This window comes from Apodemus sylvaticus, chromosome 11, assembly GCF_947179515.1.
Source record: "Apodemus sylvaticus chromosome 11, mApoSyl1.1, whole genome shotgun sequence".
Classification (NCBI taxonomy): Eukaryota; Metazoa; Chordata; class Mammalia; order Rodentia; family Muridae; genus Apodemus; species Apodemus sylvaticus.
In genome coordinates this window covers 74,165,063-74,183,462 of record NC_067482.1, presented here as the reverse complement: position 1 = coordinate 74,183,462, position 18,400 = coordinate 74,165,063, and the positions used below count along the sequence as shown (strand labels likewise).

Below are 18,400 nucleotides of genomic sequence, written 5' to 3'. Positions count from 1 at the left end.
ACAGAGCTGGGTGTCTTCCTTCTTTGAGCACCATCCAGCCTGGCCTGGGCTCAACCACATGGTGCTGACCATAGGCAAATCCACAGCTGCCCGTCTGCCTTCCAGGCCCATCTGCTGTTTAATCAGTCTGGCCAGCAGACATGCTGTGGGCTGGGGAGTGAGGGTTTGGATCTTTTGGCTGCATACTGGCTCCCTCAGCGTCCCCAGTCCTGGTCAAGGTATGGGGACTGTAGGAGGCACACTCTGGGCTTCTATTCTGGGGCCTGGGTTTCTTCTTGAAAAGCAAGGGATCTGTCTAAAAACCATCTGGATGGCATGGAGTGTTACAGCAGCCCTGCAAGGCAACTGGGTGCCAATGAGTGCAGAGTACATGGCCCTCACAGACCTCGAGCATTGTGAGATGCTATTTATGTAGAATGACAGCGACCAGATCCCACAGGGACAGACAGGACAATGTAGATCTGTGGCTGCTGGGCTGGGGAAGACAGACCAGGATGCTCCTGGGGTCTGGAGCTTCTTTTCCAGGGGATAGAACTATGGGTTAGAAGGCACCATTGGCTTCCCAGCGCATGGAATCCACAGAGGGTTAGGCACACTTCGAAAGGTGAGCTTTGAACTAAGCATGCCATGCGTCAGCCTAGAAGATGCTGAACTCAGAACAAGACTCTAAATGTGCTTCAAAACTCTCTCCTAAGGTCAGTACTCCACCAGGAGGGAGGGGGCCCCAGTGGGGAAGAATCCAGGCTAGGAAAAATGGGAAGGAAGATGGACCACTCCCTAGCTGCAGGCACTTTGTAAGCTCTGGCCATTGTGGGATGTGGACACAGATGCCTGTTGTTGTCATGGATTCCTTTCCTGGTAGTCTGCAAGATTCCCACAGAGCTGTCTAACAGACTACTTGCCTGTGGGGCTCAGCTGTGTGCCCAGTGGTCAGTAGTGGCCCATGAGTTTCCCTGCTGTATGCCATCTCTGCTTCTCTCTGTCAGGTTTCCTTGTCACCTTTGTAGTTGGCACACACACATGATGACCCTGGGCTGCCTCTCTGCCATCTTGAAGCCCGGCTGATTCGGATCCCAGATCTTCTGTGGTCAGGCCTGGGCCTTTTATGCTTAGGAAGCATCTTTTGGAGCAGTCTGAGCCCCCCTACTCCAGCATTTTCCTGTTCTAACCCCAGATTCTTGCCTCTGACCCCTTTGAGCTTAAGAAGCACTAGGCCTGGGATAGGGGTTGTGGTGTCAAATTCAAGGACAGCTTGCCTGGGATTAAGTCTCAGTTTTGCACCCAGTAGCCAAGTGGCTTTTGGCAAGTGAATGTTCCTCTTTGCCTCAGTTTCTCCATCTGATCAATATGGGCAGATAGTGGTACCATGGCTTTTCAAAGTTGTTCAGAAGATTCTGCATGTGCAGCTGCTGGGTTGGGGCTGATTTGAAGCTGACTGTGACCCCTACTGGCCTGAGGTTCAGAAGCCACAAGGCAGGTCCTCAGCTTACCCTTTCTAATCCTGACGTTCTTTCTATGAGAGTCCTAACTTTCCACTCCTCGTCCCTCCAGACCCCGACTCCTGTAGCTGTTTCTGCCAGCCCTGCCTTCGCCAGCCTCTCCTCACTTCCTGTATGTCCCGTGCCTGGTCTCCTCCTCTCCTGTGAGGCCTGGCTCTTCTCTCCTCTCATGCGTCTCCATTGAGCAGCAGCCTAGATCTCAGGATGCTGATTAAATGTCACAAGGACTGGGCTGGTCTTGTCCAAGTCTCTGCTCTGAGCCCTGGTGCCTAGTGTGCTGTTCCTAAGGTCATGGAGGGAAGGGGTCTCCCTAGGGCCTCCTGATCAACTCACAGCTGCGAGGGTCCACCCAGACCTTCCGGAGCCTCTGGAATGTCCTAGTTCAGAGACAGCTTTTGTTTGTTTTGTGTTCTGTTTTGTTTTTGTTTGAGATGTGTCTTTCTACATAGACCTTGCTGTCCTGGAACTCACTGTGTAGACCAGACTGGCCTTGAACTCACAGAGATCTGCCTGCTTTTGCCTATCAAGTGTTGGGATTTAAAGGTGTGCATCACCATAACCAGCCCCAGACATCTGAAGTGTTCCTAAACCTTAGATGCAGATGGCCAGGCAAAGATGACAGTCGCTCCTTTTATCCTTGGGTGGTCTGGCCTCAGATGGGTTGAAGTTCAGTGAGGCCGTAATGGAGCTGTGGCTGGGTTGCCATCACCTTGTGGGCATCTTAGCACCACACAGCATGGTGCAGAAGGCCAGCCTGGGCACAGATGGTGAATCCTATGTTTTCCAAGGCTCATGGCTGCATGACCTCGCCACAGCCTGAATGTGCTGAGTCCCTAGGGCTGATATCTCAAACTGTACAGCTCAGAACAAATGTATATCCTGACGGCACAAGGAAGTCTGAGATTCAGGTGTTAGCGTGGTGCATGCGAGCGTGTGTGTGAGTGTGTGTGTGTGTGTGTGTGTGTGTTTGTGTTCACCCCTGGATCCTACTCCACTTTCATGTCAGGTTCTTGTGCTTTTTGCCCCTCCTGCCTCCAGCTTGACATCTTTATCTTGACCATCTACAAAAACCCTACTTCAAAACTTGCTTGCAGGGCTGAGGTCCAAGCCTTTGTTATTGTTTTTTAGGGCATGCAATTCAACCGTCTTTGCTCATCTTTGCCTGTGGTGTGCAAGGTGCCATTACATGGCCACCAGAGGTATCATCCTCTCACTTCTCAGGTGTTAGCAGGTAGACAGGCACACACTGGGCTGCCTCAGGGTGGTCGCCAGTGGCCCCTGTCCACTGTCCCTGTTCACCGCCTGACAACTCTGCAGAAGAAGAGCCTAGGGCTGGGCTATTCCAGGTGTCAGCAGCTGCCTAACTGTACAGGCGCCCCTCCTACCCCCACCCCACCCCCGAGGCTAAGTCTTGACAGAGGAGACTCACTTGGATTGAACTTTTCTATTTTTGCTGACCCATGGGTTTCCTAGTGTTTGGTTCTCCTCCAATGACACAGATAGTTTTGTTTTGTTTTATTATTTGGTCATGCATTTAGATCCTGCTGTTGTGACCATGACAACCCCACTCCAGTAAGGGTTCCTGGGATAGATGAGCAGGGTTCGGAGACAGAGGGCTCCCGGGACGAGTGGATGGGATTGGTGGCAGACCCTGCCACTCTTCATGGTGAAGACTGGAGACAATGTGGACATGGACCACCAGGAAAGAAGAGCTTAGGCCTTCTAAGGAGCACACATGGGCCCTGAGCCCACGGCTAGAGGAAAGCTAATTTTGCTGGGATGGGGTGAGGCAGGCTTGCTGGAAGCGCTTCCTGAAGGAGGTGGTACTGGGGCAGGAGGTGTCTCAATTTTACTAGGAGAAGAGCCAGCCCCTGCAGAGGGGCTGGATGCCTAATGACTTAGGTTGACATTGGTGGATACTGACTCCTGGATCTCTGACATAGCCTTGGGTGAACCCCTGGGACCTGTGCTGTAAAGACAGTAGGTGTAACCTGATAATAGCCCTTGATTGGAGAGCTTAGCAGGGCCCTGGCTTGGGTAGAAGGATCTGGAGGGTAGGAGTAGCTCTGCTCTAGTATCCAGGACAGGACAGGAGGGGCTGAGTCATAGGCCCACGCCCCATACTTCTGAGTTCCACTGAGTTCCACTAGAAGCCAGAGGCATGCATGGCAGAAGGCTGTGGCTCTCTACCGAGCAGATTTTGTTTGCCCTGGTTGGCTCTCCTTCCCTGGTCTTTCCACTCCAATTGCCTCTCTATCCTCTTCCCAGAAAGACCACACATCTTAGACTTGCCAGAGCTCAGAACAGTTGTGATGCCCACCCCAGGCCACACAGCTCAATGGCCTGAGCTAAGATGCTAATCCAAACTTCTAAAAGCCCCAAAGAGAGCTCCCAAGTCCTTGTCTGTGGAGGAAGCCAGTTCCTCCCGCCACCAACTGGAAGTCATCTCTCCCCCAGGGGGGCTTTTGTGGCTCCAAGGAAGCAGTGGACATGAAAATGACATACAAATTGTAAATTGCCCACAGACATTAGTGTCTGTTACTGTGGTAACCGCCCAGCCTCGGTGGACCTCAATTGCCCTGGATAGTGAGGTTATGTCAGCATTTTAATTTAATTGCATTATTTTTCCCATCATAAAAATAACGAGCATTATGTATATACCCAAACTCATCAAATTGTCTACATTAAATATGCTGCTTTTTGATATATTAATTACATCCTAATAAAGTTACTAAAATAATGTAACTGCATCACAGAACATCTGCAAATGTAGAAAGGCAAATCTATTTCATCCATTCTGCATAAAGGTTTGTTAACAGCTTTATGTTAACAAAATTCCACCCCTACCCCTACCCCCACCCCCACCCACCTCAGCCTGTTTGCTTATTTAACAAGGCTGTGATCACTGGTCTATATAATTAAGACATTTTATATACAATTTTATATTCTGTTTTCTTCCCTTAGGGAGTTTTAAAATGAAACAGCAAGAGACAGTGTTTCATCTGGAAGCCCAGTACTGTAGGTTTGAGGTCAGCCCTGAGTACCCAGACGTCCCTGGACCAGGGCAGGCTCTGCATGGAGGGATGGACTCGGTGACCAGGACAACTTTGTGTGTGTGTGTGTGTGTGTGTGTGTGTGTGTGTGTGTGTGTATAGCAGGCACTTGTCTGTCCCCTCTATTTAAGCATAAAGGATAGATATGTCCCTTTGTCATCCTGTATCTATGCCCCACTTTGTTGCTACCACGACTGGCATTTATTACAGTTCAGAGGCCCAGTGCGGGTCAGGGGCTCCCTCTGGAGGGCATACGTTGGAACTGGGGGTACAGCTCAATGGTGGCCTGTAATAGCCTGGGTCTCATACCCAGCTCCCCCAAAGAAAAGTTTTTGATAAATAAAAGGTTTGTGTTGAGTCGATACATATACTATACCAGACACAGGCACCATTGCAGCTTTGAAGTCCAGATTGTAGCTGTCAGATACAGACACGGAGCACAGCATACAACCCAGGCCTGGAGGAGGGGGAGCAGGCTGGGGAGGGGTGAAGATGCTGGTAAAAGGTTCAACAAGGCGACCACACTAGTTCACTAAGCAGGCTGCCCATGTCCAAGATGAGAAGACAGTCTCTGGAGTATGTTGTACTGATGTCAGGGGAGGGCATCCAAGGTCCAGGCTGGATGCTGACATCAGCTGGGATGAGGAGACACTGGGTCAGGCATGGAATGATGGCGGGGTAAGACTAGGATAGGGCCAGCCTGCCAGGTATCCATCACTGGTAGGCAGTTTGTCACACATCTACAAAGCACTGAGTTTAGGCTTGTCCACAGCTGGCCTGCTGCGGCCTGGGCTTGGCTAGCGGTTCTATTGCCCCTGCCTCTGTGAGGACCGGTGGACTAGCCTGGGCAGGTCCCTTGTTGGCCCTGCTTGCATCTTGCCAGCTGTTGTTCCCTAAGCCCAAGCAAATCACAGGACCCTGCCCAGAGTCCAGGACAAGTGAGAGGCTTATCATCCAAGTAGGGGACATGTGAGTTCCAGAGAAGGGGGCAGGGGCAGGAGAAGGGAAGGTCTGGGGTCCTGGTGTGCAGTTACAGACTGCTTTGGATGTGAAGTACAAAGCTGTTGGAAGCCTTGGGCAGGAAGCGATGCTATGGTGTTAGCCACAGTGTTGCTGGGCTCCCCCCATTGATTCCCTGCAGCCTGTGTGGCACAGTGGTGTAGATGAGGAGGAGGGGCCAGGCCAAAGGACAGTGTGAGAGCCCTGGGCTTGGGCCTCATGGAGGTTGAGCTGAGGAATGGTTGTTGGGAGAGGGAACGGCTCTCTGCTACTGCTAATACCCAGAGAAGGAAATCAGGTTTGGGGACTGCTGGCAGTTGGGGCGTGAGGAGAGAGAGCATGGTTCAAGGGCATCGCTCTGGTAACTGTCTGAAGAGTGGAATATAGTCAGTACAGTCAGGGAGGCCTGCTAGTGCTCTGCTGGGGCCCATGGAGGACTGACACCTCGATGACCTGTTTGACAGATGTTCCTGTCACCATAGTTGGGGTCAAAGATTTTGGTACTGACAGAGCCCAGGTAAGAAAGGTAAAGAATCACCAGGAATCTCATTCACAGGGGTAGACTTTACCCTTCCCTGTCAACAGTTGCTGCTTGGGCATATGGGTCCATGTTCTAGAACTTTCTGTGCTTCAGGATATATTGGAAATATGCTTTGGCAGGAATACTTTTTCAATATTAGGAATATGTTTAAATTAAAATTAAAGAATATTTTGGGGATCCCAATAGCTCCTGTGGTAGGACAGCCTCAGGTTTGAGGCTGGTAAACTCTAGCTTTGTCTAGAAGGAGAAGCTCTTTTGGCAGGCCTGGTGCTGTCCTTCCAGCGTGTGGCCTGGCCCTGTGGCCCTGTGTTCAGACCAATCGTCGCTGTGGCTCAGAGACCCTGAGGAGGTTGGGGAATAGGTTGGGAGTCACCTTCACTCCCAGGTACTGAGACTGGAGTCTGCGTCTGGCACTGTGGGCTCTCTCTAGACACCCGTCTACACAGCTGGGTCAGACATCCCAGTCATTGGGGCGACCCCTAAGAGAAAAGCCTCTGGGTGTTGAGTTGAGCTCAGCCATCTAGGGTATAGCTTGGGAGAAGTCCCAGAGGCCTACCTGGATGTGAGACTCTAAAGAGGGAGCCAGGAGTTCACCCCAACCACTGCCAGGTACTGTCCTGGCCAGGGAGTAGCTGCTCTGTCCTGCCCTGGGTGTAAGGAGTGGACAAAGGGCCTCGTTCAAGAAGGGAGGACAGGGCACATCTAGGTGGCTTGCAATGCCACCACCTTCTGTCCCCAGTTTGCAGATAGTCTGTTACCCATTGTGGTCCCCAGCTTTGAACCCACTCTTCATCTGTCCCTGCATAGTGGCTTCCCTGGATTTATCCCTGCCCTTGGTTTCCCCCAAGGGGAGCATTAGAGACTGAAGAAGGCCACTGTGTCTTAGCCCTTGATCCCTACTGTCCCCGCAGACGATTGTCTTCCCTGGCCTCCCTTCCAAAGCTGCACCATCCTGACCAGTGGAAGGCCCTGATGGCATCCAGCCCTGTGGAATGGTGCCTCCCTTCCCTGATGCCCAACAGTCCCCAGGCCCTCAGCACGACCCCACCCTGTCCCCAGTTTGTCCCTGGGACTGGAGCTTAGCCTAAGTGTCTGGTTTGTACCAGTGACCTGCTAAGCAAGGAGGCCAAGCCTGCCTGTTGCTGTGTGTGTGAGGGACGGGGTGTAGGGAAGAGTCACACCTCCCTGCAGGAGGGCGAGCATGCTCCTCACTCCTGCTCCAGGGTCCCCAGGGTATGGGGTCTGCAGAGCCTAGCAATGTCACTGTGATGATCCAGCCGGCTGACTGGTGCCTTCTGTCTTGCTTCCTCAAGCTGACGTCATCTCTACTGTCGAGTTCAACCACACTGGGGAACTGCTCGCCACAGGTGACAAGGGTGGCCGGGTGGTTATCTTCCAGCGGGAACCAGAGGTATGTGTGTGGAGGGGTCATGAGGGAGGCAGGGAGAGGATGGGCAGATGGCTAGAGACGGGCGGGGGTGGGGAGGTTGATGGGGAGGTTGGGGTGATGTAGATGTGGCCTGGCAGGATGCAGGGCATACTCTGAGCAGGACTTCTGGCCCACCTTGCCTAGGTGCCCACCTAGACTTCTGTTACTGACTGCCTTCTGTCATAAGGTCCCTGGGGCTGGAGGGAGAAGGATTTGGGCCTGGGCCTGGCAAGTGGACTCAGACAGCTCCTAAAGCTTTGTGCTGAGCTCCGCCCCACCTCAACCCCTCCTCTACACACACACTCAAAAGAAATGAGCTGATTATTCACTGGCATACTGCTGTCCCAGACAAACCAACAGGCTCTCAGCAGAATCTTCCCTACCTTCATGGTCGGCGGTTGCTGCTGGGGAAGGAGCCTTGCCTATCCTAGAACCTCTCTCTAGACCAGGCTGACCTAGAACTCAGGGATCCACCTGCTTCTGCCTCTGGAATGCTGGGATTAAGGGTGTGTGGCAGTGTGGCACCTGTACCTGGCCTCAAGTCTTTTTTTTTCTTTAGACTATTTATTTTTATGTATATGAGTACACTTTAGCTGTCTTCAGACACACCAGAAGAAGGCATCAGCTCCCATTACAGATGGTTTTTGAGCCACCATGTGGTTGCTGGGAATTGAACTCAGGACTTCTGGAAGAGCAGGCAGTGTTCTTAACCACTGAGCCATCTCTCCAGCCCCCTTCAAGCCAGTCTTCATCTGCTCTTCTGCCCTCCCGTTTCTGTGCAGCAGAATTCTGAATACAACAAGAGCAACCAGAGACCATCCACCCAGGAGGTCTTTTCTGAAACCTTAAACAACTGCGTGGTCCGAGCCACCTCACCTAGTCTCCGAGAAGCCACTCTGTGCAAGCACCGCGCTGAGCATTCTGTGTTCCACACAGTTTCCTTGTTTTCTCTTTCTCCTTGGTCCCCGAGGGTACAGATGCACATCATTTACAGACAGACCAATCAGCAGCAAGCCCTGTGGAAACCCGCTGGGCTCTAGGCTGTGTTCTCTCACCCCCAGCGAGGGGCCTCTCAATCACTGAACACGTTGGAGAAGAGAAACCAGGGAAGGGAGAAGGAAGAGGCTCCAGGGAGGCAGGGCCAGGGGAGGAGCTGAAGCCGCCCTCACCCTTCCAGAGCGCGGTCCCCTTGCTGCATGAGCTCATACAGATAGACTCCTCATCGCCACCCCACCATGCCGAGAGCTGCTGTTACCCTTTATCTGACAGCTGAAGAACCGCAACACAGAGGGCTTAAAATAGCTCACCAAGGGCAGGCCAGGGACAGCCTGATGCACACAGGTGTCACAAGACCAAACTGTCCCATCAGGGCACACCAGAGTCAGCCTGCTGCAAAGAGAAAGGAGCTCAGAGGTCCTGGCTTTTCTCCTTTAGTCTGTTTCTCCCTCTGGTCCTGCTGACCTTTTTCACAACTAGTCCTCTTGGGAAGAGAAGGCGAAAACGTGGAAGGATTTTCAAATAGATCCTAACACAAGACAGAGACAGGGACCTAAAAATAGGCACTTTCAAAATGAGCAGAAAACCAGAAGCTGTGCTCGGCTGGCTGTCTTCACTCGTTCCCAGCTGTGATCCTTGTGTTGTCATAGAAACTTGACTTGTCTGCTAGGAAAATGGTCCCCAGCATTCATGGCAGATCCAGCACTCAGTGTTTGGAGGTCTCCACCAAGAGGAGGTTCAGAGGAACCCTGCTGCCCAGACTGCCGTGGGAGCCACGTGGGAGCCACCGTGGGAGCCACCGTGGGAAGCAGGGTTAAGACCTGACTAACAAGGATAGATAGAGCCTTGGCATTGGCATCTGACCTCAGCGGGGTGAATGGTGGCTGCTTTGTGGATACATGGGGGAGATCCATGGGCTCACAAGTGTAAGGCTTAATTTTCCAGGACCCACATAAAAATACAAGTGCCTGGGATCCCACCTTTGAGGAGAGTGGAGACAGGCAGAACCTTGAGGCTTCCTAGCCTAATTGGTGAGGTTCAGGACAATGAGAAGCCCTGTTTCAAAGAGGGTGGGCAGTGTTTCTGAGGATGATACCTAAGGTTGTCCCTTGTGTGTGCATGTTCACACACATGCATGCAGATCCGCACATACCCACATCCTTGTTCATACATATACACATGCAAACCCTCGTCCACACCCACAGATCTCTGGGCACACACCTGCATACCCCTTGTGCACAATTCATACACAATCCAGCACACACCCACATCCACCCTGTATATACACACCCATGTACACATATACCCATGTACATAGACACACCTTCACACATTTATACCCCTGTACACATACATACTTGCAAACACACCTGCACACAACTCTGTATGCACACCCCTGCATGTACACGCACACGCGCTCACACACACACACACACTTTGCCACCTCCCACCTACTGCTTACACACATATACCCTTGCACATACCCACACCCTCCTCACACACACATACCTGTGTGCACACATGCATACACACACTGGTAGGACATACACACTTGGTTCTGCCTGTCTCCACTCTCCCCAAAGGTGGGATCACAGGCACTTGTATTTTTATGTGGGTTCTGGGAAATTAAACCTTTCTTATCTGCACACACCTCTGCATACATATACTCCTGTATGCACACACACACACTTTCATACCCATTGCTTGCACACACATACCCCTGCATATACCCACACCCTCCATGTATATATGCCTGAACATACACACATACCTGTAAAACATATACGCTTGCACATACCTGCACACACCTCTACACACACACCTGTAAAAGATGCACACTTGCACACACATTCCTATACATACCTCTACACACACACACACACATACACACACACACTCCTGCACATACCTCTACACACACACACACACCTGCACATACATGTATATTTGCATCAGCAGTTTCCTTTGCTGATGCTGGCGGTATACATATTGCAAGACATATTGGCCAGGCAGTGGTGGCACATGCCTTTAATCTCAGCACTTGGGAGGCAGAGGCAGGCGGATTTCTGAGTTCGAGGCCAGCCTGGTCTACAGAGTGCGTTCTAGGACAGCCAGGACCACACAGAGAAACCATGTCTCACAAAAACGGATGTGTTTAGCCCCTTCTCGTGTCTGCCTCCCTCTTCCCTGGTGCTCCTGGGACTCAGTCTGCCTTTGGCTTTCCCTGCAGAGTAAGAACGCACCTCACAGCCAGGGCGAGTATGACGTGTACAGCACCTTCCAGAGCCACGAGCCAGAATTCGACTACCTGAAGAGCCTGGAGATCGAGGAGAAGATCAACAAGATCAAATGGCTCCCGCAGCAGAATGCTGCCCACTCGCTGCTGTCCACCAACGGTGAGGCCCTGCAGGGGTGGCTGTCCCGACTCACCCCGCCTCCCAGGTTTCTCCTCTGTGGTTCTAGTGACAACCAGAACTTTCTTCAGCTTTCCCTGGCTGGTCACAAATCTCCCACTGTCATAGATAGTATGCTCATGGATAGCTCCAAGGTGGACATGAGGTTGAATATTTCACACTATGTACCACCAAATATACACTGAACTCTTAGCCAGAGTCACAAGTCCCCCAAACTGGGGCTGTCCCCAATGATATGGCAAACAGACAGCTGACTTTTGTTTCTCTACTTCAGAACAAACTGTGTGACTTGAGAAAGCTATTGCCACATGCCTGCTCTGCCTGCAATCTCAAGGAATGGGGTGTAGGCTTCACAGCCTCTGCTGGCCTGGGGCAGCCGTGCAGTCCCCTTGCTTGCTCTGCTATTCCTTCTCCTCTGAGCCCAGGAGCCAGGGCCAGGAGTTTGGCGGGGTAGACGTGAGTCCAAGCTAGCTTTGTAGAGGAGCACATGGTCTTGCTTTCCATAGCCTCAGCTTCCACACTGCCCATGGGTCGACACAGCTCCCTTCTGTGGTTGTGAGGAGACATGATATCCACCCAGTGTTCTGAGAATAGTAAGCACTGTGTGAGCCTGAGGGAGGCTGGGAAGATGGCGTCGCCTGTGCCTTCCCTGAGAAAGTCCCAACACTGAGGGGCCTGCAAGGCTTTCTGAGAGTGACTCAGTCACTCTTTCAGTCACTTGAAAGCAGTTTTCTCTCTTACTCCTTCCCATGTTCGCAGTGTTGTTGGTTTTGACTGCGGATGCTATCGGGTTCTCTGGGGAAGCCAAGCGTGTAGGAGAGAGACCAAGAGAGGAGAGAGGGAAAGGTGGAGATGGAGAGGAGCTATGATTCTGGCCCCTGTGATTGTGAGGACAGGCGCACACAGCTCAAGCCTGGAGGGTGTCTGCTGGCAGAATCCCCTCTTCCCAGGGAGGTAGCTTTCGTTCTGTCAGGGCCTTCAGCCAATGATATGAGGTCTGCCATCTTCTGATAGCAGGTTATCTGCTTTATGGATTTAAATTTTAATGAATTCTAAAGGATCCTTCATAACAAGGGACAATGCGTTTTTGAACAATGTCCGTGGCATAGCCAAGATGAGTCATAAGATTATCACCAGCGATTCTTCCTCCCGTGACATCCAAAGGAGGAGTACCAGAGAGAGGCTCCCGGCTTCTGCGTGGCAAGGACCACGAGTTAGGAATGGCAGAGAGGACACCCTCTTCTCAGGAAGGCACAATGGTACATGCCCAACATAGAGGTCAGTAGTGGTCCTTGCAAGAGCCATGCCCTCCGACCTAGCAACATCCATGGCCAGTGACTGAAAGATGTAGCAAAACCAGATTCCCCGTATTGCAGAGGTATTCTACATACACTGAGGGAGAACAGGAATGCGGGATGGTGACTCTGGGGTGGTGACCCCAGTGTACACGTCATTATCCCTCTGGCTAGAGTGGGTGGTCTCTTCCTGACCTGGCTGTTGACAGGATGCCTTGCTCTTCCCTAATCTGTTCTTAAAGATAAAACTATTAAATTATGGAAGATTACCGAACGAGACAAGAGGCCCGAGGGCTACAACCTGAAGGATGAGGAGGGGAAGCTGAAAGACCTGTCCACCGTGACGTCACTTCAGGTGAGCTTTGTGAACGAACGCTCAGCATCGTCATGAGACCTTTAGGGCCCTTAGAGCCAGGCTCAGGCTCACACCACTGTGACACTATTCCTGGAGTGACGAACAAACGTCTACTCATGCTAGGATAGGAAATGAATGAAGACCAAAGAACAGACACTACCAAGTCCAGCACAATGAACCAGTGAGTTTTACTGGCGTTGACGACAGGAACGTGGGTGAGGGGTTACGTACAGGAACAGAAGGGATTTGAAGACAGCTGCATCATCAGATCCCACCCCAGCATGAGTGACAGCTCACAAAGCTGAGGCCAGGAGCTCACTGCACAGCCCGCAGCCAGCTCTGCAGGTTGGAGACTGTCGTTTCCAGGCAGCTCAGCCGTTCTGAGTCTCTTCTGGGAGGCTCGGCTGACCAGTCCCCTGGTCTCTGCTTTTTCCAGGCCGATGCCCTGAGTCTTTTCTAAGCAGCTCAGCTTGTTGGAGTGGAACTCTTTACTGTGTACATATTCTTGGAGGGGGGGGGACTTACTGAACCTGGTCAGTTTCAGGGACTTCCTGAAGCTGTTTTGAGTTGCTCCTCTACTATCCTAAAGGAGCTTCGGATGGATGGAGTGTTTCAACCTTCCTTTGGAGCAGTGGTTCTCAACCTCCCTAATGCTGCAACCCTTTAATACATACAGTTCCTTAAATTTATGGTGACCACAGCCATAAAATTATTCTCATTAATACTTTATAATGGCTATTTTGCCACTGTTAGGAATTGTACTGTAAAATTATGCAGGCTATCTGATGTGCAACCCACGTGAAAGGGTCATTTCACCCACCTAGGAGTCGAAACCCACAGATTGAGAATCGCTCCCTTAGAACATCCTGTAGTTTCTCCTCCTCATGAACATCCTGTCCTAAGCTATCCTGCTGTTTTACGTCCCCTTTACAACCCATGTCTTCAGAATTTCCTCCGAGATGTAAAGTTTTAATCCTTTACACAGCATGCCCCATGCCTGCTCCTTACTGGCATGGGGTGTGGGCTGTGTCTGTGAAGGGCTTTGCACCTGCAGTTGAGGGGGACAGTAAGCAAAAAAATGCCCATTACAGAAAGGAGAAACTGAGGCCCAGAGCCCAGCCACTGCCCCTGTAGTTACAGAGTTGAACTCCATTCACCCTTAGCCTCGAGCTACGGGCAGAAGGAGCTAGACTAGGGGCAGAAGGAGCTAGACTAGATCTGTTTTGGTCCAGTGGAGCCAGAAGGTGGCGCTGTAGAGTTGTGCCAAAGTCAGCTCTTGTCCTGCTTAATTAAGAAGCATAAGGACTTGTATCCTCCAGCAGTGTATGAAAGGGTTCAGAGGGGTCGGAGAGATGGCCTAGTGGTTAGGAGCACTTGCTCTTCTCGCAGAGGACCTGGGTTCAGCTCACAGTACCTACATGGTAGCTTACAGCTATCTCTAACTCCAATTCTAAGGAGTCTGGGCTCTCTTCTGACCTTCCTGGGTAGTAAGCACATGCATGCTTGCAGTCAAAAAGTCAAAATGTTCATACATACAAACTAAGGTGTGTGTGTGTGTGTGTGTGTGTGTGTGTGTGTGTGTGTGTGTGTTTGAGCCTTAGGGCCAGAAGAGGTGCATACTTTTAGGCACTCTACTGGTAGGTAGTTCCTGCTAGCCTCACCAGGCCCCCTATTATATCATCCACAGAGGAGCTCTGTAGGAGCTGGGACCTGGATCTATGGATGTCAGGCTCCAGAGCCACCACCCAGTCCATGTTCCTTATGAAGTGGGACCAAGATCCCTGCAACCTACAGTGGTCATGAGAGTCTCTTCCCACTCTAGCAGAGTGGGTGGTGGCTGATGTTGCTTCCTAACCTCCCTGGCCTCCAAATGGCTCGGGATGTCACCATGGCCCTTGGCAGCCGATCCAAACAGAGACTGGCCCTTCCCTGCACTAGGCATTGGGAGCTAGGAGAGCCAAGTGGTCCTCAGGCTGACAGAGAAAGCCTGGTTGCTGAAGGGGAAGAGAGGCTGGGCCACTGTGCTCTTTTTTCCAGAGAAGCCCCACTTCCTGTCTCTCTGACCCAGGCTCCTCAAGGTGGATGGTGACTGTATGATGAGGAAGCAGGAGGTAGTGGCTGACTATGGTATCCGCACGTGAGGACCAGGCAGAGGACCCTGTGCACTAGAGGGACACAGCGCTGATCATACGGCCCCCAGACTGTCGCCCCCATCCAGGGACACAGCCTGTTATGTACTCACTGAGGAAGCCTGTGTGAGACCAGAGAGACAGGAGCAAGAGAAGATGTAGCACACTCTTGGTCCCCAGTGCCTGTGAGAAGACCAGAGCAGATAACCTTAGAATGGACCAGCTGTGACGAGGGCCCACCAGGCCTTGAGAACACCAACCCCCAGAAAGGGGGGGGAGGGAGAAGGCATTTATTCTAGTCAGTTCTGAGTGACCATGACCTGGGAACACAGATCCAGCTTGTCCCAATTAATATGTCCTAATAGGGAAGTGGTTACATGAATTTTTTCTAAGCTTTACTTATTTTTATGTATGTGAATAAGTATAATTTGTCTTCAGATGCACGAGAAGGGGGCATTGGATCCCATTACAGGACTACCATGTTGTTCCTGGGAATTGAACTTAGGACCTCTGGAAGGGCAGTCAGTGCTCTTAACCACTGAGCCATCTCTCCAGCCTGGCTCCGTGAATTTTTAAGGAGCCATAGGACAGGTCATTTTCTGCACACATTGATCAGGACAGTGGGTAGGCGGCTCTGTCTAAGCAGCTAAGTCTGCAGTAGGCCCCGGATGCTGTCGGATGGCATTCTAACCCTCACTTGGCGGAAGCTGATAAACTCACACAAGCTTTTACCTGATGGTTAAAGGACTTAAATCAGACAGAGAGGTGGGTAACCAATGGCTACCCAGGGGACTGGATTGGCCCGAAGTAATGTGGTTCTGAGTGTGTAGCTCTCTAAACATCCACAATAGCCCAGTTTGAATCAGTCTGTCAAGCTTGAATCTTTAACGTGTGTGTGTGTGTGTGTGTGTTCTGGGCACTTCAGTTCACACGAAGTGGGTTGGGTTTACCTCCTGAGCCCTTTGCACAGCTCAGGAAACTTTGAAAACCTTACTGTTAAGCAGCCGTGTAAAGAGTGCCTCACGAGCAGGGTGGGCGAGCATCTGTGGCTGCTCATTTCACACCGTGCAGTGAAGTAAGAAAGAGTACCGCAGCCTCTCATTGAGACTGTGTGTGGCCCCTGCCCCGCCCCTGCCCCTCCCCTGCCCTCGTGGCTCTGACCGCCTCTTCTCTGCAGGTGCCTGTGCTGAAGCCCATGGACCTGATGGTGGAGGTGAGCCCGAGAAGGATCTTTGCCAATGGCCACACCTACCACATCAACTCCATCTCCGTCAACAGCGACTGCGAGACGTACATGTCAGCGGACGACCTGCGCATCAACCTCTGGCATCTGGCCATCACTGATCGGAGCTTCAGTATCCTTGGCCTTGACCTGGAGGGGGAGTGGCTTCGGGGTGTTATATAAACACACTGACTTGGGGGGGGGGTTGTCCTCGGCAGCTTCCTCACTGAAGAGCCTGTCTCTTCCACGGTGTAACAGAGGCTGGGTGAGTGATCATAAATCGTCTGTTTAAAGACACAACGGCTGAGGGCTCCATCCCACCCCACGCCTCCTTAGAGTGGCAGTGGTCTCTGTCACCTTGGGCCCTCATAGGAACCAGGAAGGAGCAGGAGAGTGAGAGACAATGTGCCCTGGAGAAGGAGGGGAGGCTGACACCCCCCCCCAGGACGATACGTAGAGGTTACACCCCTGCGTGTTGGTCCAATGTTGTGTCATTCTGGGTGTAAAGTGACAACCGCAGTGTCAGAAGCTAGGGTTTCAGAAGTCCCGCATAAATGGGGTCCTGGTGTCAGAATAAGCTAAGGATTGGGCACTGCCCCTCCTCCAGCCTGCTAAGGAAAGGGCTTACAGGACATTGAACACAGCCTGCAGCAGGCTGAGGAAGGTCAGGGCCGATCCACAGTGGGCAGGCTGCTACCGTGTCACTGTTACGTGGACTTAGGGACAGTTATATTAAGTGAAGTTTCATGTGCTGGGCTCTCAGTGAGGTAGGCACTGTCACCAGCCCCTTGAAGGTCTCAGTAAGGGACCTGACTCATGGAGCCAAGCTTGTATCTCCTGGTGGTGGGGGGACAAGGAAGGGCACAGCTAGGATGGAGTACGGACAGTAAGAAATGTCGACTTTGTTGACTTGGGTTGTGTTGTAACTGTCTCTGGACCTAGGTGGCCACAGGACATTAGAACAAGTTAGTTGTGAAGAAGGAAAGGGAGTTGATCACCCCAATACTGAGCCTTCTCCCTGCATTACTGGCTCCTCGTCCTATCTGGAATACAGGAATTCTGCTCACCCATGTTGGAGCGCATGGCATTCACCGGCAGGTGTTTATCAAGCACCTATTGTGTGCCAGGCCAAAGGACATGCTTGATGCTGGTGTTAGGCATGCAAAGGGCAGACATGCAGAAGTCTTTAGTGACTGGTGCTGGGGACTTAGGGACAGGCCATGTGTGCTGTGGGTCATAGGCAATAGGTAGGCAGAGAAGAAGCCAAGGCGGGCCTTAGCTGGGTGAATCTGTGGGCCTGGAGCCGATAGCGTGTGTGAAAGTGGGTGGGATTACTGATCGGGGAACCTGTGCTGCAGAGAAAGAGAGTGACAAAGAATGCATGTTGGTGGTCTGGTGGCCCTGGGGGACATAAGGGAACACCATGGCTGTGCTAGAGCTCTGTGTCCAGCTAGTATGCAGCTCCAATTTTGTGAAAGTGCCTTATATGCTGACAAAGAGACGCCTGCCTTGTCCACCGGAGGAAGGGGTGTGTGCCACGTGCTGAAGACCCGGAAGTGATTTAGAGAACATCGGGACTTGAAGCAGCTTCTAGTCTGACCCGCAGGTTAATCAGGGAGCCATGCCGCCTCCCTGTGGCCTGCTGGTGCCCCAGGCCACAGTTACAAGATTCTGACACGGGGGACACAGCTCTGGGCTCTTCCCTGGAGAGGAGCCTCCCTTAGCAGAACAGGGTCTGGACTCCGGGCTGCAGGGGTTTCCACGATCTGATGGCAGCTGGGTAATTAGAGACGGCTCGCTTCTGGCATGGACAGGGCGGGAAGAGAAGTGTGTGTGAGCTCTTGTTGAGCATGGGACCTGGGCTGGATCTGGACCAGGGTCTTACATCCCCTTTCTGTCTTGATTTTGTTCTGAGATCCTGCTCTGTGTGTGATGGCCTATGATCCCTGGTAACACTTTCCTCATCCCCTTCCCTGACTCTCACACTCACCTGTCCCTCATGCACCTAGTGGGGTGTGCTCCACCCTCTGCTGACTCCTCTCTTACCCATGACCCCTTTGCCTTCAAAACTCTGCCCACAGTCCCATGGGCCATTCCCACTTGCTCTTGCCATGCCCTTCCTGGGCTGACAGGACCCCTCTTGGTCCCCAGTTCCCCTGATCTCTGGTTACACAGGCTTTTCTATGACTGCTCCTCTGCCCACACTCTATGAACCCAAGATGAGGCCTCCCCTGTGTCCCTGGTACTCCACAGCCAGCCCAGTGCCAGGTACTGTAGCACTTAGATACAAGCAAGCAGGTGACTTAGAGTGCAGAAGGTCGCGTGTCGATCCAGGACAGCCACTTTCCTGACTGAGACCAAGGTGACTCATACCTTAGACTGTAAGGAGCTGGAGGTCAGCCTGTGTTCCAGGGTCTGGGAGCCTGGATTCTCCTTTTTCTTTTCCTTGTGGTCATCAGCTTCCAGGA

The 18,400-nt window shown here is 52.0% G+C and overlaps 1 protein-coding gene across 1 annotated transcript in view; it reads left to right on the top strand.

Annotated features, from left to right (window-relative positions):
• Window positions 1-18,400, top strand: part of Ppp2r2c (protein phosphatase 2 regulatory subunit Bgamma) — an 84,284-nt gene that overhangs the window by 48,148 nt on the left and 17,736 nt on the right. The window contains exons 2-5 of the mRNA XM_052199379.1: window positions 7,406-7,503; window positions 10,748-10,913; window positions 12,469-12,581; window positions 15,888-16,065. Of these exons, the coding sequence (XP_052055339.1) occupies window positions 7,406-7,503; window positions 10,748-10,913; window positions 12,469-12,581; window positions 15,888-16,065 (555 nt within the window). The remainder of the gene's footprint in view (window positions 1-7,405; window positions 7,504-10,747; window positions 10,914-12,468; window positions 12,582-15,887; window positions 16,066-18,400) is intronic.